This window comes from Danio rerio, chromosome 6, assembly GCF_049306965.1.
Source record: "Danio rerio strain Tuebingen ecotype United States chromosome 6, GRCz12tu, whole genome shotgun sequence".
NCBI classification, from domain to species: Eukaryota; Metazoa; Chordata; class Actinopteri; order Cypriniformes; family Danionidae; genus Danio; species Danio rerio.
The window spans coordinates 10,127,491-10,149,433 of NC_133181.1; the positions used below are offsets into that span (position 1 = coordinate 10,127,491).

At 33.7% G+C, this 21,943-nt stretch overlaps 2 protein-coding genes and 1 long non-coding RNA gene across 4 annotated transcripts in view; 2 read left to right on the forward strand and 1 right to left on the reverse strand.

Moving 5' to 3' along the window:
- Nucleotides 1-9,374, forward strand: sft2d2b (SFT2 domain containing 2b). The gene is given in 8 exon segments (NM_001020695.2): nucleotides 1-199; nucleotides 451-540; nucleotides 620-705; nucleotides 2,954-3,035; nucleotides 3,161-3,196; nucleotides 3,326-3,384; nucleotides 6,446-6,475; nucleotides 8,187-9,374. Coding segments are annotated over 8 exon segments (486 nt in total). The 5' UTR covers nucleotides 1-136; the 3' UTR covers nucleotides 8,227-9,374.
- Nucleotides 8,187-21,943, forward strand: part of tbx19 (T-box transcription factor 19) — a 24,492-nt gene continuing 10,735 nt past the window's right edge. Inside the window, exons 1-3 of one of the 2 annotated variants that reach the window (XM_073953663.1) lie at nucleotides 8,187-8,430; nucleotides 11,886-12,106; nucleotides 15,702-15,966. In XM_073953663.1, coding sequence (XP_073809764.1) covers nucleotides 8,404-8,430; nucleotides 11,886-12,106; nucleotides 15,702-15,966 — 513 coding nt within the window. In that variant the 5' untranslated portion in view covers nucleotides 8,187-8,403. Of the gene's footprint in view, nucleotides 8,431-11,682; nucleotides 11,742-11,885; nucleotides 12,107-15,701; nucleotides 15,967-21,943 lie in introns of those variants that run through there. The other variant, XM_073953664.1, reaches the window with a different exon arrangement.
- LOC141386182 (uncharacterized) overlaps nucleotides 13,670-21,943 on the reverse strand; it is a 17,724-nt gene continuing 9,450 nt past the window's right edge. The window contains exon 4 of the long non-coding RNA XR_012407636.1: nucleotides 13,670-15,969. This is a non-coding gene — a long non-coding RNA (uncharacterized lncRNA). The remainder of the gene's footprint in view (nucleotides 15,970-21,943) is intronic.

A 21,943-nucleotide genomic window follows, 5' to 3' on the forward strand; every position in this document is an offset into this window, starting at 1 on the left:
CCTGTTACACTTTCAAACAGGAAAGGGAACGAATCAATACGTATTTACTTACACGAAGTATCTTCGCGACAGCTATTTTTCAACTCAAAACACATTATTGGATTGTTTTATATTAAAACCGTTAATCTGAAGCCTAATGGACAAATTAAAGAAAGTTTTAAGCGGCCAAGATGGCAATGACGACCTCAACGTACTGCAGGTAGTTGTATTTGACAGTTGGCTGGACCAAGTGGTGAAATCGATATTAAGTCTAACGTTATTTGAGTCTTTGAACAATACACAGTACTGAATTATCTTCTTGAATTCGAGACTATAGACTTAGTATTTGTTTGTTGTGTTTACTTTCATTCGCTTAAGTTTAATATCTGCCTGTTTATGCATATCAACTTGCTCATTTTCTGTTTTTGGTGAATGTATTTCCATAAACATGTAATAACGTAACGTAACAAGTCGGCGAATGAAGCATCAACACTGGGATGGGGCACGCGCGTCAAGGGATTCCTCGCGTGTTTTGTGTCGGGCGTCTTGTGCTCGATTTTGGTAAGAATACCGCACACATGTACTGTTATTTTGTCTTTTTTTAGATGCATGTTATAGTCAAAAGTATTTTGTCTTTCAGGGGACCTGCTTGCTTTGGGTCCCGGGAAAAGGACTGACACTGTTTGCAGTCTTTTACAGTTTAGGTAACATTGCTTCTCTTCTGAGGTGAGTCATGGAGCTTTATCTAGCTACCTTTGATAGATTTCACCCAAAGGTGTGTCACTGGACACATTGTTTATAATTGTAGATCATGTTTGCATTAGCATGTGGCCAAAGACAAACACGGATGTTCGAGATAAAAAAACGCCATTTTCATCAACTGAATTAAATTAGTAATACTAAAATGTAACCGTAATTAAAAAGTTTTCCTTATTTTATAAATATGAGTATATAAATGTGTATTATAGACTTCATGTGTCATTCTAAAAGCGATTTATTGAGTTATATCACTTGATAATTGTAATAAACTAACCTTTATTTGCATCTCATATGCTATCACTTATGTTATTAATTTTACCAACTTTTAGCTCCTAAAAATTCTGATTAGGCTAAGTGTTTATGCTTAATGTATTATACTATTAATTAATAATCATAAATAAAAATATAAGAAAGTGAATAACAATAAGCCAGAACGTTGAAACATGTTTATCATAGAAGAGTGTATGAAAATGTTAAAGAGATTAATTAAAAATGTCAAATTTGCTGTTAATGTACACACCCTCAGAGGATCGAATATGTTTTTATCAATAGGAAATTTAGCTCAAACAGTTGTGCTTAGTGATCCATAAATTACTACTCTGGGCCGCCCTGTACATTTGGGAGCTCTAAACAAAATGATTTAGGGGCCGTACCTTGCTCTAAATAGTGAAGTTCTGCCATTGCAAACAGGCCCGCAATGATTTTAGTGCCTATTAAATACAGTCAATGAAACAGAAAAGTAAAGCCTAATTTATTTTACCTAATAACTGTCTAAATGATTTGGACATTTTAAAACGGCAATGTTTTTGTCAACTAGCAGCTTCAATAATAAAGGATTAAACAATCTTTAATAAAGGGACCAGTGATTCCTACCCAAGCAAGTGAGTTGAGGCAAGTTGGAGCTAAACCATGCAGGGCACCGGACCTGCAGGAATGAGATTGGTGACCCCTGTTCTAGAGTGTTTAAAACATATTCTATTAATTTAGCAGACAGATTGAAAATTCTATAGCTAAAGATTCTAGGTTGAGTTTTTATTATTATTATTATTATTAATAATAATAATAAATTCCAAAAGCAAAATACTTGCATTAAAACGACACTGACCAATAATTAGTAAAAGTGAAAATGCATTACTTAGTAATAAAATAAACATTCTGTACTCATTAAAAACAATTAACATTAAGGCAAAGATTGATCCATAAATAATAAAATCAATGTGAAAATATATATAAAAGAATTAGTGTCTTATCGAATTAGATTTTTGAGATGCATGGTCCAGAGCTTACAATAAACTGATTAATTCAATTAGGAAATAACTTTTACAAACATGTCTCAGGAAAAATCAAATTTCCAAAATAAATCAGGAATATAATGGAAAGGCAATAAAGCAAAGGTCATGGCTGTGTCTGTGCACAGATTCACGCTCTTGTGGTGACCAGTTTGACTTGCAGGTTTTCTTGGAACTCGAACAGAACGCATATGAGAAATAAGATGCTGCAAGCTTACTGTTGATATGACCGTCACACAGAAATAATTTCAACTTTAATGAAGTTTTTTTTTTTTAGTAAAAATTTATAAATATTAAAGTACTAAAGCACTGTCAATGAAGATAATATCCAAATAAAACGATTTCAGCAAGAAAACAACTCGCACCACTAGCATGTTGTGGCGGCCCTCTAGTGGCAGCAGGGCCCTAACCAGTCGCTTAGTTCGATTATAGGGAGGGCTGGCTCTGTCTGAGAGTTAAAAAAACATTTACATGTATTACAAAATTAACACAAATGGCTCCTGTCGATTAAATGATCAGTCTGTGCATTATATACAAAACTATTACCTTTAATTTATGAGCACTTCATAAAAACCTCAGTGAATTTTCAGAAGCCATAGGTATTAATTTTGTTTTGCCTGTGTAATATTTACTCTCTTAAGTGTTTGTAGCTGTTGATTAGTCTCTGCTAAAAATCATTAATTTCATTCACCTGACCAAAAAAAAATCATGGCCTGAGGGTGAGTAAATTAAGACATTAACTTTTTAATGTCCTAATTTTTTAACATTAAATTTTCTGCATGAATTATACCTTTAAATGATTGTTGGAAAATATTAATCGACAAAAAAGTCAGAGATTGTGCCATGTATGCACTGATGTGTAACATCTCTGAGAATCTCTTAAGTCTATACTGAGGTCTTTTGGGTGTGTATTATTTTATTTTCAGCACAATGTTCTTAATGGGTCCATTAAAGCAGCTCAAGAGGATGTGTGACAAGACAAGAGCTCTGGCAACCGGCATTATGATTGTGAGAATACACATACACACACACATGCATCACAGATTATAGTGCACAGAGTGATTCAGTGTTTCGTAGATGTTGTAATTTGCACTTTTTTAAGTAAATTGAACATTTGTGCGTTTTATTTATAGACATGTCTGGTGTTAACCTTCTGTGCTGCTTTTTGGGTAAGTAGTTTTTTGTTATACCTATTCACTTGGTGTCAGTATTATGTAACACTGTTTAAATCAGCATGTCGACTGTGGTGATACTTGGCTTCTCTTGTTGTTGAATTAATTGATCTATTTTTGTTTTAGTGGAAGAACAGAGCCCTTGCTCTACTTTTTTGTATCCTCCAGTTTTTGGCTTTCACATGGTAAGACACCAGAAAGGTTTTATTTATATACATACAGTTGAAGTCAGAATTATTAGCCCCCCTTTGAATTTTTTTTCTTTTTTAAATTTTTCCCAAATGATGTTTAACAGAGCAAGGAAATTTTCACAGTATGTCTGATAATATTTTTTCTTCATGGAGAAAGTCTTATGTGTGTTATTTCGGCTAGAATAAAAGCAGTTTAAATAAAAGCAGAACGAACCATCATTGTACAATAACTTGCCTAATTACCCTAACCTGCCTAGTTAACCTAATTAACCTAGTTAAACCTTTAAATGTCACTTTAAGCTGAGTAGAAGTGTTTTGAATAAGATCTAGTAAAATATTATTTACTGTCATCATGGCTAAGAAAATCAATCAGTTATTAGAATAAAATAAATCAGTTATTAGATTTAAGTTTTTAAAACTATTATGTTTAGAAATGTGTTGAAAAAATCTTCTCTCCCTTAAACAGAAATTGATGAAAAAAAATAATAAGGCGGATAATTCATGGGGGCTAATAATTCTGACTTCAGCTGTATATCATTTTTGTTATTTGATTATTAATGCAACATGTTATGATTGAATATATTATTTTATACACACATTTATATGAGAGAGTGAGTGAAAATAAGGGAGAACTGTCTGTATCAGTAAGGCAATAAACTACCTTGTACCTTGAACTTCAGTGAACTGTAAGCAATATCTTTTGTATAATAATGAACTATAGCATTATTATAATGCAGACATTACTGTATTATATGTTCTGAAATTACAAACCGGTCTCTGTGATCGCCCTAGGCCTTTTTTTCTGAAGTTATTTCATGCTTTCTGTAGATAGCCCCTTTACTGTGGAAAGCAGAAATCTGAGAGTGTGATTTTTAAAGTGTTTTTGACAACACTAAGATGTTTTTGTGCCATTTTTTGCTTTATCTATGATCAAAGTAATCTCCATTGGGGGGTTCTGGAAAAGGGAATGTCTGTAATTAAGTTTGACAGACATTACAGAATGGCTAATACTGATTACTCCACCCAAAATGATTTTTTTTACTGAACACAAATTAAACAACAAATGTGTTTAATAAAATCTGAGAGATTTTTGTCCCTTCTGTTTACCCAAAGCTTCAATAAATTTTTATAGTGGGGCGAAAAAATAATATATATTACTATTAATATATAATATCATGTCAGTGGTTTTATCCAAGACTTTTTAAAAGAAATTTACTTTAAACAATGAACAGCATCTGCTTATCATATGAAGTTATTGTCTCTCTTTGACAGACTTCAGAATAAACTTTAATAAACTAAGAATAATTTTAAATATAAACTTGATTCATATGGAATTTGTTTAATCATTTTAAATGATAAATAAATAAATAAATAGACTTTTATTGGAGGGAGGAAAAAACATTTTATAATATCTTCATTTGTGTTCTGAAAATACAGAGAAATAGGTTACACTTTGTTTTACAGTGTCCTTATTACAGTGTAATTATACAAGTAATATTAATAAACTGCATATATGGTTAGAATTATAGGATGAGTGTTAGTTGCATGTACAGTATTTAAGTGTGATTTATTTACATGTTTGGAACATAACGTTTAACAAGGACACTGTAAATCAAAATGTTGCCCAAAAATCGTATGGGTTTGGAACAATATGAGAGTGACTTAATTTTGAGCAGAACTATAAGCTTTTAAATGCACTGACAGTAATACACTGCTCCGACAAAAAGCAAAACGTTTGTTGCTATTAGTCTGCATCTGTGTTGTGAATTGCAGAAGTAATACATAAGTGATGACTGACGGTTCTATTTATGAAAAATAATGTACACACAAGGCAGTAATGTAGCCATGATGTGAAGCCAATTTAAGTGCCTAATTAGTATTCACACAGAAGTTCAGCTTTTTTAGGTGTGTGCTATAGTGTTGTCGTCTGCTCCTTTAAATGCTGAAACATGATGTTGTCTAATTGGCTGTAAGTGTTTTTATTGTTTTAGTCCATTTGTACTATGATTACCACCCCTCAAGACGTTGTTCAGGTGTTTTATTTTTAAAGCATTTGTCTGGTTTTGATCTTTTTGTGTAGAATTTTTTTTTTTTAAGATTTAATTTAAAGTATTAATTCATTGCTACATGAATAGCAGACGTGTGAATTACAGCACCTAATGCGAATTTCTGAACAGTTCAGCAGTTGAATTTTCAGTGATGGTGAAGCGATTTGTGTCCAGGTACACTGTATATGTTTCAGTGTTTGCATGAGTGCATTTTTTGTTGGATGTATTTTAATTCATTTATTTACTTGGTTCGTGTCAAGACCTCTAATAAACTGAAATAACTTGGATAAATGATATGCAATTGTAAAGCAACCAGCTGTTTACTGAAATTAGTTACTGTAGCTGTTTGTTGACTTAATGAATGAAATAATGTTTATTGTCCAGTCAGAATCAAGCTTTAAAGAGCCCTTCCATATACGTGCACATAAATGTTAAACAAATCTAATGTATAATATCTGTTTTCCTAATGTATTATATTTGTATAGTGTACACTGTTTAACAGAACTTTTGACCATGAAACTGAACAACTGGATTTTCCTCAAGGGAGAAAATAAATAAGTATTGAGCTTTTAAAGAACTTGTGGCTGTAATACACATAAAACTGAGCTTTGAGGAGTTATTTCAGTAACTATTACACAAACAAATGATGTTTGCTGTTTGTGTATTTAAAATTAGCTGAAACAACACAATTCTTGAGGCTTTTTGGGACAACTTAATCATTTTATGTTAACTAATAAGTTAGCTTAATTCTGACAAATCGATTGTGTTAAACCATGCATTATTTTTTCACTTTGATCATTTCCACATGGACAGTGATTAAATTGTACACTGAAGTATTTCAGACATGATCAAAATGGCTTTCAAGAAGCTATAAAAAATATTGCAATCCTGATTCTTATTTTACTATTTGCAAAGTAACAAACGAAAGTGAATGCTATTACATTTTGTGTGATAAACATTTACGTCTTTATCTGACATGAAATAATGTCTCTTTTATTTATTTACAGGTACAGCATATCCTATATTCCATTTGCAAGGTGGGTTTCTTTATATATTTAAAACTACTTAATTATTGTCAAATGAAATACAAACCAATTAGCTCAGAGATTGATCAGAGCAGCAGGAAAAAAACATAGACACACTTTAGTTTAAGAAACAATTCTCCCTATTAAGTAGTGGCTTATTTCCTGCCTCTTATTAAGATAAGGGATGTTTATTATACCTTATACTACATCTCTAATGCTTAGTAATACCTAAATCTATACTACTTTAATAACTATTAACAAGAAGCAAATATGATTTTAATAGTGAGAATTGTATCTTTTATATATCATAGAAGCAAAGTCTGTGGACCACTTAATCAGAATGTATTCCAATAGCAACATAATGTAATAATTATATACACTCACTGGCCACTTTCTTAGGTACAACTTACTAGTACCGGGTTGAACCCCCTTTTGCTTTCAGCATTGCCTTAATCCATCGTATCATAAATTCAACAAGGTACTGGAAATATTTCTCAGAGATTTTGGTCCATATTGACATGATAGTTGCTGCAGATTTTCCGGCTGCACATTAGTTATGCGAACCTCCCCTTCCACCACATCCCAAAGGTGCTCTATTGGATTGAGATCTGGTGATGGTGGAGGCCATTTGAGTTCAGTAAACTCATTTACATGTTTAAAAAACCTGAGATGATTCCCGCTTTATGACATGGCACATTATCCTGCTGGAAGTAGTCATCAGAAGATGGGTACACTGTAGTCATTATGGGATGGACATGGTCAGCAACAATACTCAGGTAGGCTGTGGTGTTTACACAATGCTTAATTGGTACTAACAGGCCCAAAGAGTGCTAAAAATATCCCCCACACTATTACACCATCACCACCTGCCTGTTGTTGTTGCCAAATTCTGACCCTACCATCCAAATGTCGCAGCGGAAATTGAGTTTCATCATACCAGGCAATGTTTTTTTCCAATCTTTTGTTGTCCAATGTTGATGAGCCTGTGCAAACTGTAGCCTCAGTTTCTTAGCTGACAGGAGTGGCAACTGGTGTGGTCTTCTGCTGCTGTAGCTCATCTGCCTCAAGGTTGGACGTGTTATGCATTCAAAGATGTTTTTTTGCATTCCTCAGTTGCATTGAGTGGTTATTTGAGGTACTGTTGCCTTTATCAGCTGAAACCAGTCTGGCCTCTCTCCTCAGATCTCTGGCATCAACAGGGTATTTGCGCCCACAGAACTGCCACTCACAAGATATTTTCTCTTTTTTGGACCATTCTCTGTAAATCCTAGAAATAGTTGTGCGTAAAAATCCCAGTAGATCAGCAGTTTCTGAAATACTCAGACCAGCTTGTTTGGCACAAACAACCATGCCATGTTTAAAGTCACTTAAATCAACTTTCTTCCCCATTCTGATGCTCGGTTTGAACTGCAACAGATTGTCTTCAGCATGTCTAAATACCTAAATGAATTGAGTTTCTGCCACATGAATGGATGATTAGAAATTTGCGGTTATGAGCAGTTGGACAGGTGTACCTAATAAAGTGGCCGGTGAGTGTAGTTTCAACTTTAAAAACATCAGTTTTGCAATTTATCAGAGTACCACAACTGGTCTTAAATGTGTGCGGAGTTCATATTGTTTTATAGGATGAAAACAGCCGTTCTGTCACAGCCAAAAAACACACTTTTAATCATGTTTTTTGGCTTAGGCGTTTGTTTACCTTTGCCTGTTTGTTTTTGTGCAGGGATGCAATTATTAAGTTGTTCTCCGCGTGCTTGAAGTGAGATGCCTGTACATTTGGCCTTGGCCGTCTCTCGCTCTCTCTTTCTCTCTCTGTGCTCTGTGCTCTGCTCTGGCTCCAACTTTGGTGCTGCCTTCAATGCCACTCATGTGCCCACTCTGCCACCTGGCACAGACACCACAGCACACTACACTACAGGCTGCCCTCGCTCTCCCAACCAATGGACACTCTCCATCTGTGTGAACAAGTACTTTCTCTCTCTTTCACATACGCACATGCATACAAACAAACACCTGTGCTTTACATTCAGGTTGGAAACTATGAAGGATGAATTTTGTAATCAGGTAAATGTTCGAGTTTTGGGTTGTAGTGGCTAGGTGCAACAAGACCGAATTGCATATTTTGCATTTAACTGCTGTGTAATTGCTTAAAAACGCCATCCTATGTGCCTTCCTCTCTGCTCTTCATCCAAGGATTTCTACTTGAGGGCTATTGTGTAGAACTGTAACCAGTGTTTGCTTTATTGTTTAAGTTTTAGGTGCAAGAGAATTATTTTTCTATATATTCTGAATATATGCATTTCGATTTTTAATCCAGTTAATGCCCAAGTAATAGTGTGATGGAGATGGTTTATTACTTGCATAATGCTAGCTATATTATCTTATTAGAGAAGTAAGAATATTAACACTCATTAGGGTGCCAATGTATTTTTTGTAGTGTTAATTCTGTCATCAAGCCCATTTCAATTATCTTTGTATTTAGGAGCTAAATCCTCTTATTTTTCAAATCATGTAACATTTCGCTTTAATGCTGATTTCAGGTAGATTTTTCTCCTTGTTGTCTTTTGAAATAGCTGTAGATGTGAAGAAGAGATTCAATTTATTTATATATATATATATATATATATATATATATATATATATATATATATATATATATATATATATATATATATATATATATATATATATATATATATATATATATATACATACATATATAACACTGACTGAATATATATGTATATATTTTTGAGTCAAGATCCCCTACATTATTAGGATCAATATGCAGGTTTGCTTCTTTAATGCATTACTGCTAAGAAAACAAAATTAATGTATATGTGAAATGTTTAAGAATGATCGTATATGGACAAATCGACAGTCTTTGCTGTATTAAAGTTGTTGAGATTCATTATTGAGATTCGTTATTCATTTAAACTGTTGAGTAGTGTTGTTTAATTTCATTCGCAATGCATCTTATTTTTCCTGCACTGTAAAAAAAAAGCAGGGTTCCACACAATTTCTTCATCCAACACAAATCATTTAAGTTAATTCAATTATTTAACAAAATGTATAAGTGGATTGCACATTAATTAGTCCCAGAGAAAACTCTCCTTTTGAATAAGTAGTTTGAACAAGCAGCAAAAATATTTATTTTTGTTTTATTATTAAAGTTGATAAAAGTGCTGTCATTAAAAAATCATTAGTGTTATTTAATTTCATTCACATCTTAGTTTGTATATCTTTAAATGGTGGGTTCCACACAATTGTGGATCCCACCATTTAAAGAAATGTGTGTGCATGCGTGTGTGTGTGTGTACATATACATACAGTGCTCAGCATATATGAGTACACCCCCACAAATCTCTCATTTAAATTAATATTTTCTATACAAGCTTTACAATATTATATTTGTGGATATACATTATAGTCATTACTGTAGCCAAATCTGGAGCTAATCTTACAAAATAACTTAAAATAATAGTTCAAAAATTAGTAGCCCAAATTTATGTTAGGGAAAAATATTAAATAAAATTTTCAAATAAAGTTAAAATTAAGAGAAACAACATATTTACAATTCTGTTGAAATAATATAAAAATGCAATATTTTGCATGAATTTCAATGTATAATCTTTCCATTTATAAAGATGTTCTGTGACTAAAATATTATTTTAATAAATATATCTGTTTAATAAATCTGTTTTGTTTAAATGCACCATTACCCATATTTACTGAGAAATTGAGAAAAAATATTCATTTTGAAAATGAAGTGTACTCGTTTATGCTGAGCACTGTATATAATAGTGGATTGCACATAATACAATTATGTTGTCCCAAAGAAAACCCTCAGAAATTGTTAATTCGTCACATTTTAAATAAGTAGTTTGAACAAACAGCTAAAATATTTATTTAAATGTTTTTTTTTTTGTCTTATTCTAATTAGCTAAAAGTGCTGTCATTTTAAAATAAGTCTCAATAAGACTTTTAGCTGAGTTAAAGTTCACGGATGTGCGTAAGTCATCTCTGCCAGTGAAAGGTCAGGTGCTTGATTTTCTGATGTTTGATATATAGGAGGATTCTCTGCTAATGAGACTATTTTTTTCGGATTTAAACTCTTTGAGTCCTCTAATCTCCATGCGCGTGGCTCTGTGATTAGAGCGCCGGTCGCTGGATCGGGTTTCCGTTCATTCTCGTTCGCTAAAGAGAACATCCAGTATTTTATTTCTCCTCCACATGGCTTGTACAATACTCAAAGCTCTTTGACAGTTTGCCCTTACGTACGCCGTCACATAGGACTCCACGTGAATCACAGAGGATGTTCTGGTGTTTCATATTATAGGCTACCTGTCCGACTACAGTAGGAAAAGCATGCGTTTTTAAATTATCACGTACAAAAGATCCTTTGTAACTTACAAATGATAAATGAAATATTTAGATTTAGTCTTTTTTTTTTTTTTTTATAAAAATGCATATCTGTTTCAAGATTAAATTGTTTTGTTATTTTGTAATTTAAGAGAGTCGAGTTTAAATTATATATATATATATATATATATATATATATATATATATATATATATATATATATATAGGCCTAAATTATGATTGAATATTGCAATATTTCTGAATCTGAAACGAGTCTTTTAGTTAGGTCAAAACAGTGTTTATTGCGTATTTTTTTATCTGTCTATTCCCCCCTAAAATATTTAGCCTATAATTTGACTGAAATGTACACTTAGTCCAAAGTCCTTGCAAAATAATGGATATAATAATTATATTCAAGACATTAGTTCTGCATTATCAATTAATATATTTACAACATAAATGTCATTTAATTGAGCTTGGATTTATAAATTATTAATATTTTAAGAGTTTGTCCCCAAACAAAAATTTTCATTTACAAGCTGCCCGCTTTCTTGGAAAAAAAAGAGGTCATCTTATGGTATCTGCAAAAATATCCGGATGATTCACGAGTTAATCTGGCATTATGCTTTTCACTGCTTTTTGCAAATTTATTTTTCTCGATGTTTTGCCTGTATTAAGTTTCGTTTGAACTTGCTCCCCGGGGTTTTTGCTATTACTGAACCCGCATAGCATTGCCTAAATATGCATGTGAGGACTGGAAATAATCTTGAATTTAGAATATTAGCATGAAAACAAGGGGATGTGAATGAATCACTTAATTAGAGCAAACCACGTGACTGCAGGTTTGTCCTCCGGTCATAAGAACAGGTGGTCGCAGTGAGCTGAAGTACAGTTCAAACTAGTACACACACTGGTGGTATACTCATTGTTTTATTATATTTGTTCGATGCCTGGTTGCGTTATAGGCAAAAGTTTACTGTCAAAATCTGATATATTACAGTAAGTTAGAGTACAGTTGTTTTAAACTTGCTGTGTGAGATATTTTCGTCACTCAATGAAGGTGGAGGAAGATCTGCGGAGCGGCGGGACGGTAAGCAGCGGTCGAGGCGGCAATGACTGCTGTATTACCAGACTGCTGAGCGTCGTGGAGAGCGAGTTACAGGCCGGCCGAGAGAAGGGAGACCCGACTGAGAAACAGCTCAAAGTCAGCCTGGAAGATGCTGAACTCTGGAGGAAATTTAAAGAAGTCACTAATGAGATGATTGTGACCAAGAACGGCAGGTGAGGCGCAAAGTTCTGTCACGAGTAGCCTAAGTAACGGTACTGTTTGATAGTCTTAATTATTAATATATTTGTTTTCCACAGAAACGTGTTTTTTACTCGAACTTAATGGCATTTCTTTGTACACCAAAAGTTTGTACAAATAACTAAATGCTCTTTTTAAGTTAACGCATACTATTTGAATTCTGTCAGTCAATTTTGAGACCTGTCAGAAAAAAAATCTTAATTTTATTTATAAAATAAATACGAAGTTGTTGTCTGAAAGTTTTTAATTTAAAAGTAATTTTAATTTAAATGGTTAATTCGGATGCATAAAATGGCATTTAAAATATTTTAAAAACGAGGTCACAAATGTTTGCAGTAATGCAATAATAAATTGATATTTTCGGAATTAAGTAGGCCTATATGCTTACTTCAAAGGAAGAAATAAACATACAATGCTCACACGTTCAATATTAATAACATTAGACAAAAATGCTAATCTAGAGACATTATTAAAATGTATTTTGTTGTTTGTAAATAATCTAAAACTTTTTGCTCATAAATCCTTTTGAAAATATTTAATTATTTGTGACTATTTTTGGTTTTACTGTTTTATTTTATATTCCTAAAATATTGAACAAACTGCATATTTAGTCCAGAATTCATCTGCTTACTAAATAACTCCTAATTTCTAGAGTTTTATTATTTTGTGTTGCTGGTATTGGCACATGGTGGTGTTTTTGAGTTTTTTTTAATTATTATTATTATTATTATTTTTTAGAACAGGTAGATTAATTGAATTGAAAAGGCTTGTTGTGGTGTTGTCGAGCTGAAGGGTGACTTGACCAGCTTGTTCAGTAGTTACAGGTCAGCTCTGCAGGTGGGTGTCCTTCCATTTGCAGACCCTCTTAAACCTGTTCTCATCCATGAAATATAGTCATAGGAAAAAAAAAAAGAAAATGATTAGCTTCCAAACTCTCCTAAAAAAGTTTGTGCCTGTGACTGCTCATAGAGTTTTGGCAGCCGATGTAAATCTTTTTTTGGTGGAATTTTTTATTCATGCATGTTATTTGACAGATTATGTTTTTTGTCTTGAAGGGATATTTCTGTTTAAGTAGGAGTATTTATCGTGAATTACCACTTTTTCTCTGTACGTTTAACACAGTAGGTTGTTTGCATTAATATTAAACTGGCTCCAAAGCAACTTTAACCTTAAATGACATATAACATATTTACAGTAATAAATACTTTTCAAGACTTATTATTTTTTGTTTTACTCTTTTTGATGTGAAGAACTGGAAAATTATAGTCTGACAAACTTTTTTTACAAAACCATAAATGCCAATAATCTATAATTTAAGGGTGTGTTCACACTTTGCATATTTGGGTGTATTAAACTCATGTGCTCTGTTTGTGCAGTTCGTTTCAATAAGTGTAAATGCTGTCATCTGAACAAAACCAAAAAAGGACATGATCTCAGGTTAGACCACAAAAAAGCAGGGATAATAATATTTAGCATATCTGATTTTCCTCATCAGTCACAATGTTACCCGTTTAGTACACGCAATAAAATAACTCATTGGATGAACTCAATTTATTTGAGGGCAGGATTTCCATCCAATAAATTTAAGCATTAAAAAAAAATGTACACAATTAAATGCAATTGAGTTAGTCTAACATGAATTTATCAAATAAGTTTAAATACATTTGAATTTTTATTTAACTTAAATTCAAAGATCTGATTATATCATGTATGTCGTCGTACATGTCGAAGTATTTTAGTTTCATTTGAAGTTATCCTAAATGAGCCATTTTTATGCATATTTCATGAGTTACATATACCAATGATTGAGACTGATCTCAGAACTGATTATTTTAGTTAATTTAGGACAGTTATTGCTCACTGAACAAAGCAACAATTATTGCATTATTGCTAATTAAGCTGCCAACACCCAAAGCACGGGTGCTTCTGCAAGGTGGTAATCTCAAAACTCAAAGCATAACATGAAAATCTTCTAAATCTTCAAACTAAAGTGAAGATTAAACTCTGACAAGTCTTTCTATTAACTTTAAATACATGAGATTACTTTTATTGTCAACATTTCCCTTTCTTAATTCAATCCGCAAAACAATCTGGGAACTACAAATACCCTAATCGGGTAGTTAAACCAACACATTTTCTTCATGTTGTCCTAACACAAAACACGTAAGTTAACGTTATGGTTAAGTGAACATAAAATAAATAAATTGGCTAAAGAAATGACAAGAATTGTGTTGTTTCAGCTTATTTTAAACGGGTAGTTTGAACAAGCAGCAGTAATCATTTTTTGATGATGGAATTCCTGATTAAATATTTCAGAAGTTCTTAGCTGATAAAAGTACTATTGCAGATTGAAAAAGCAGGGGGGAAACTGAGTAAATTTGTTGCCTTAAAAGCGACAAGTTGACTACTTAAACGGAGTAAACCTGTTGTAACATAGAACTGTGAAATCAACTTAATTTTTGTAATCATACACATATAATTAATTTACATGTATAATGTCTTTTTTTAAATAGTGTATTATTAAATTACAACAAAAAAACAGTGAACAGAACAAGGAGGGTGGAAAGAAGTTAATAAATTAATAATACTGTTATTAAACATAATAAAAAAGGGGGTCAAATTAGAGATATTGCATATTCATACACCACAAACCTTCACAAGATCTGACCTCAATAAATCAACCCTCTGGTGAGTATGAAGGTTATGTTCAAACCCATCTGCAAAAAAATGGACCCCACCTCTCATGAAATAAAACATCTTTGCTGTGTAAAACCTAAGTTAAATAGTCCAGTGGTACATATTCGAGTATTACCCTATGCCATAAAAACTTTGTAGGTTTTTTTTCAATTATCCAGTTCAGATGTCAGGAACTTGTGTGTATTTTTATGTTTGTGCATATTAATCTCATTGTATATCCCAAGCAGCATATGATTTAGGTCGCAAATAATATTTATATTTAAGAGACCATTAATTTCTTGTTAGTCATGGCCCAGAACTTTTAAATTTCCCTCCAAAACCAAAAAAAAACAACAAGGTCTCCTTCCTCTGTTAAACATTTTACATTTATAATTTGTTGAAATGGTGGTTCATTCCGCTGTGGTGAACCCTGATTAATAAGGGAATAAGCCACAAAAAAAATCAATGAATGAATTTGTTGAAATGGTGGTTCATTCCACTGTGCCAATCCCTGATTAATAAGGGATTAAGTCAAAAAGAATATTAATGAATGAATTTCTTGAAATGGTGGTTCAGTCCACTGTCTGCTGTGGCAACCCCAGATTAATAAGGGAACTAAGCCTAAAAGAAAATTAATGAATACATTTGTTGAAATGTATCATTTTGAGGGAGCAGATTTACTCACTTTTGTAAAGTCAACTAATTGCTTTTTACAGCATTATGTTGGGTGCTCAGTTTTGACGATTCTACACAATAAAAGCCTGTTTGTTCAATATTTTTAAGCGCAGTCTTTAAATAACGACAATGTGAATGCTAAACAAACCAGGATGAAATGTATACTTTTCTCTTTTGGTTTAAACCATAAACAAACCAAGTAGTTGTTCTGTCATACAGGAGGATGTTTCCAGTTCTGAAGGTCAGCGTGACGGGTCTGGATCCCAATGCCATGTATTCGTTCCTTCTGGACTTCACCCCTGCAGACGGGCACCGCTGGAAGTACGTAAACGGAGAGTGGGTCCCGGCGGGCAAACCTGAGCCTCACAGTCACAGCTGTGTCTACATCCATCCCGACTCCCCCAACTTCGGCGCACATTGGATGAAGGCTCCGGTGTCCTTCAATAAAGTCAAACTGACCAATAAACTCAACGGAGGTGGACAGGTGCTGAAACACACACACACACACACACAGAAGATATATGAATGAATGGGTCACACTTTACAATAAGCTAATTTGTCAATGCATTAATTGACATAAGCTAACAATTAGTCGCTTATTTTGGTTACTCTATTTTTCTGGTAATTCGTTTATTAATTAACAACATGCTAGGAGTTTAGGTTTGATTTAAAAAATATTGCATATAATAATTACTGTAATTATGCTTGGTTAACACTTAATAATAGTGATTCACAGATAATGCATTATTTAATTTGACCACATTTCAAAGAAATATTTATGCAGTTTACTAAATACTGTTTAAAAGTATGTCATTGTCATATTCAGTATACAGTTTAATAGTAAATATTGATTCTGGAAGTCAAAAATAATAATTAAAACCAAGTGTTAATGTTAATGAAGCGATTCTCAGTTGCTTCAAAAAAAATTTAATCAAACATCAGCCAAACCCTTCTGAAAAAAAAAATGGTTATAAGAATGTATAATAGATGATAATTATACTACAATATTTAACATGTTCAAATGTTCACGGTTCTCTGGTGTGAGTTAATGGTCACATTGACCAGCAGGTAAACTAAAATAAGTAAAGTTTCTAATTTTTGAGTTCCTGTTTAAACATATATTTTATTATTACAACTTTCTTAGGACTCATTTATAACTGTAGTTTTTACATTAAGCTTTAGAAAATCCTGCTCTGGTGCAATGCAATGCAAATTAAAAAATGTAGTATTATTTACTGACCTTAATGTCCTTCAAAACCCATATAAAATTCATTTTCTGGCAGGAAGGTATTTTGAATTAAAATCTGGGAGATTTGTTAGTTCATTTACACCATTAATTTACAATATACAGCCTGCAAATGTGGTCAAGGAAGCTCAAAAATTCTTGCTTGATGTATGAAAACTAACTAGGTCCATTTTTCCCCTCAAAAGCCCAATTGAGCATCTGCAAGAACCTAATAAGCATCTTCTCATGATACCAAGAACTTGGTTATTTTTACTGATCAGCATTCATATGCAAATTAAATTAAAAGTATTTTTACCCAGAACTGTTCTAATTAATGTAGGTACTGGAATCTCTCAAAACAAAAATGTAAATTGGTTTCAATATTCGACTAAATCCTGACACGATTTTCATTTTAAAGGAAAGTTGACCCAAAAATAAAAATTCTGTCATCATTTCCTCACCCTCCACATGTTTCAAATATTTTTTTCCTAAACATAATAGTTTTTTTTTTTTAAAAACGCTAGAAACTAGTAGCCATTAATTGACTTCCACATACCGCATATTCTAAAACAATTAATTTGTGTTTAACAAAAAAAAGAAACTTTTGCAAAGTTTCCAAGTAGTAAGGGGTCTCTCTTCTTATCTCATCTCTTTTGAGGATATAGTAGTCTTAAAGTGTTTGTTGACCCAAAAATGAAAACTATTTAATGAATTACTCATCCTCATGACTTGCCAAACCTGATACCTTGGTTCCTCTTTAAACACAAATTAAGATATTTTAAGTGAAATCTGAGAGCTCCCTCATCCTCCATAGACAGCAAGCTACCTGACTCATTCAAAGTCCAGAAAGGTACTTAAAAATATCCTAAAAACATACCATATGCCTTCATTGGTTCAATCGGAATATCATGAAGCTACAGTACAAGAATACTTAAGTGCACACATGAAACAAAAACAACAACTTTATTCAACTGTTTCCTCTCTTCAGTGTCAGTATAGGGGAGCTCGTTCACAAGTCACTGTTGTGGCTGTGCCTCTGACATACACCTTATACTAACACTAGTTTTGTTTCCATCTAAAAATATGAATTCTATTTATGCACAAAACTGGATTATCACATAAAAGGCGTGTGAATAAAGCAGCGTTTCCATCCAACGAGTCAAAGAGAACGACGAGTCACTGAGTCACGAGTCAACTGGCGCCAAATATCAAGTAAAAATGGAATTTGCTGCGGTAGGAGAAGCTGTGTGAATCTAAATGATTATTTATAAACGACTCGTGCCTCAGTAGACAAATGCCGACATGCAATGAAAGCAAGGTGACATTTGAAGGCGTGAGACGTGAAGCACAGACACTCTTGACATTTTTAGAGGTAATTGATAATATACTGTAATAACACTAAAACTGAAATGGTTAAGGCGTTTTAGAATGATCAAAACAATGTTTCAGATGTTTTGCAGTGTGGTCAGCCATCTTTATCATCACATGATCTCTTATAGCAAAGACCCTTTTTAATGCGCAGACTGGAATTTGTTCGGGAAAAGTGTTTCCATCATAGTGCATGCATAGATGCATAGTTTATGCGCATCTTTTCTTATCGAAAAAAAAGTTTATCCTGCTCAGTTATGAGATTTTTATGTTTTTTATGCTCTTTTCTTTTAAATTTATGCGCATCTTGGCATTTCCATCAACAGATTTTGTTTTATGTGCATATCCAAAATGTGCATAAAAATAGGTGGATGGAATTATAGCAACTGAGAAGTTAAATAAACTTGCTATTTTTGTTGTAACTACACAAAAAAATTCTCATAGCTTGATATTATTCAGAATGAATATGGCCAGTTTTGTACATATTTTGGTACCTTTCTAGACTTTAAGGCCGCATTTACACTGCATGGTTCAAGCGACTCAATTGCGATTGTTTTCTCCCATGTGGCACAGATCAGATATGGCCCATGTACTTGTAAGCAGGAAATAATCACATGGATTTACTCAAATCAGATTCAGGCCTTGATCATATGTGGCAATTTATCCGATATGAATCTGATCTGTGTTCTCGTGTCTGCAGTGTAAGCAGGTAGATTGGATTTTCATCTGTCAATGCAAATCGCGCATTATTAAAAAGCATAGTGAATGACCTCAAGTCTGATGCTTTCATTTCAGAACAGACTTCAGCAGAATCCCAAACCTTAAATCTCATACACGAGGACTAAATACGCTTTTATTTTATCACATAACATAAGTATTCAAGCATGTTAACGAGAGAGAGCGCAAGAGCGTAACATCCGCCATGTAACCATAAACTAATATAAAACCGTTGCATACATCACATGGATAAATCACACTATGGACATTACATTAAGACGCCTACTGGTTTAAATAGTCCTAGATTAAAAGAAGATTACCAAATGCACACTTTTCTATCATAAACTATAGTAAAACAAAAACTTAAGCCAGTGAACAGATTAAATACAGGAATGGAGAAAAGAGCGCTCTTTAATTATCAGCTGTCAGTCAGCACCTGCTCTTTTTTTTTCCGGGTCATTGCGCCTTTGCCGTGTGCTGTGTAAATGCAGACAATCGGATACAAGTCACTTTTAAAAGATGATGCAAGCAGGTCAGCAAAAAATCGGATACAGTCACAAAATCTGAATTGACCATCAAGATCTGCAGTGTAAGTGCATCAGGACGTCTATGGAGGATGAGGGAGCTCTCACATTTCACTTAAAATAGCTTAATTAGCATTTTGAAGATAAACATTGGTTCGGAATTACATGGAGGGGTGTAATTAATTGCATAATTAAATATTTAGATTAACTAATCTTTAACCCGTCTTACCAATGAATGACAGCAAGTTCCCTCTCAAAGCATTTTTTTTCTGTCATACTCCCTTTTCTGCAGTCAATTTTGTTTAGTTCTTTCCTAATAAAAAGACAAGAGAAAACACAGAGCGCCCGCACATTGTGCTCGTGCTGCGCAGGTGTGTATAGCCATACGTGGCCTGTTCTGCAATCTTGAGTAGCCTCTCAGGGCTCTTGTGTGTCCAAACAGGCCTCTGTAGCTTTTAGGAGTCTTGGCCTGCCTTTAATCACCCTGCGCACTGCCACGGGGAAATTTCAAGTGCGCATTTATACAATTAGTGCTCTCCTCTGCATCCACTTCACCTATGGAGCCCCTTTGTTCAGCAGGGACTGCATGTAAACAGGAATAAACAGCTCTTAATTGCCACTTTTCTCGTTTAATGCACTTCCTGCCGTTCAGACAGAGAGTGGTCTACTTCAGCTCGCCATCCTGGCTTTCAGCAGGGCCGCTGCGAGGTGCTCCAGCCCGCTCCATTCGAGTATGACTCCGCCACCAAATTATTATTGGTATTTACATGACCCCTCCCCTGCGCCCTTCCCGCCACCCCGTCCTCTTCTGCCCCGTTCCTGTCTGTTGCCTATTTACCGGGCTTTTTAAACGCGGAGCTGGCAGCGGAGAGGACGATGAGAGAGAACCAGCTCTAAATGAAATAATTGCTGTGGTTAGTTGTACATTATGGTAATTACCTCTGTTTTTTCTATGCAAAATTAATTTAGCCATCAGTCCTTAGATGTTCAAAAAGGCAACATATTAAAAAAGGCAGCAGGGAGAGAAAAGCACACAAAGCCCTTTATGTCCCCTGCAGCCATGCAGATGAGTACCTGCCCCTCATCAGTCATTGTAATCTACCAATTAGAGAAAAAAAATCAAATTATTCTGCTTTTCTCTCTCGTTCTGACAGCCTCTTTCTCAGAATTGGGTTGAAATGTTTATTCATGCTTGACGTGGTCACTGCAGTCATCCGAAGAATTTTTTTATAAATACAATGATGTGGGTAAATGTAAAAACTTGCTAATATGGATAATGATACTCTTAGCTTTTTCATTTAAGATGTTAAAACTTGGCTGTTGAGATGGAAAGTGAACTGCATTGGTCTTGTACATCATCAATACACACATAGGACGTACATAATTACATCTAAACACAATATTTTTTCTTTGAATAAACATATTGCCCTTTACTAATTTATAGCCATCAAAATGTTTTAATCAATGCCACACAGCATAAAACACAATAGAATATGGTGCCATTAGCCTTGTAATTATAGTGCGCCAATATACACTACCTGACAAAAGTCTTATCGTCGATCCCAGTTGTAAGAGCAACTAATAAAAACCTGACTTCTAGTTGATCATTTGGAAAAGTAGCAGAAGGTCGATTTTTCTGTTGAACTTCATCCAAATCATCACAAATACTGCAAAAGACCAATTGGAACCAGCATGGACCCAAGATTCTCACAGAAATCAGTCAAGTTTGGTGAAGGAAAAATCATGGTTTAGGGTAACATTCAGTATGGGGGCGTGTGAGAGATCTGCAGAGTGGATGGCAACATCAACAGCCTGATTTGTGCTGCCTATTACATTAGAAACCACAGAAGAGGGCAAATTCTTCAACAGGATAGCGCTCCTTCTAATAGGAATCTTGAACTCTGAGAGAACGCTTTCTTTGCCATTACAGATGACTTTATTAATCAGTTATTTGAGTCATTGCAGAGATGTATGGATGCAGTCCTCCAAGCTCATGGGAGTCATCCACAATACTAATTCTTACTCTGCACCATGACTTTATATTCTATAAATATGTGCATTTATGTAAATATTTCTGTTTATTGACAAGACATGTGTCTAAAGAAAGTCAGACCTTACTGTCCTAATTAAATAATTAAAAATCGAGGCATGATCTTAATTTATTTTGGTAAAATAAGCGTAATCTAGAGGCCTGTACCTTTCATATACGCCACTTCTGATACCAAATGATCAACTAGAAGTCAAATTATAAGGTAAGTGACAAGACTTTTGTCACGTAGTGTATAACATTAAAGTGCTTGTGGTGTATGTATGTGTTTATGTATGTATATGTTTTGTTTTATTTTTTCAAAAAAATTGACATTTATAATATATACAATTTATGCTTGTGTATGTGTACGTGTGTGAGTGTGTGTGTGTGGGTGTGTGTGTGTGGGTGTGTGTGTGTGTGTGTGTGTGTGTGTGTGTGTATGTATGTATGTATGTTAAGTAACTTTATAAAAAAAATTGACAAATTTAAATCTATTGATTGTATCTATTGATGTACACTCAAGAACTATTTCTTAGTATTGATAACAGTAAGAAATGTTTATTGTGCTCATGTGCAGCATACTAGAGTGAAGAATGGA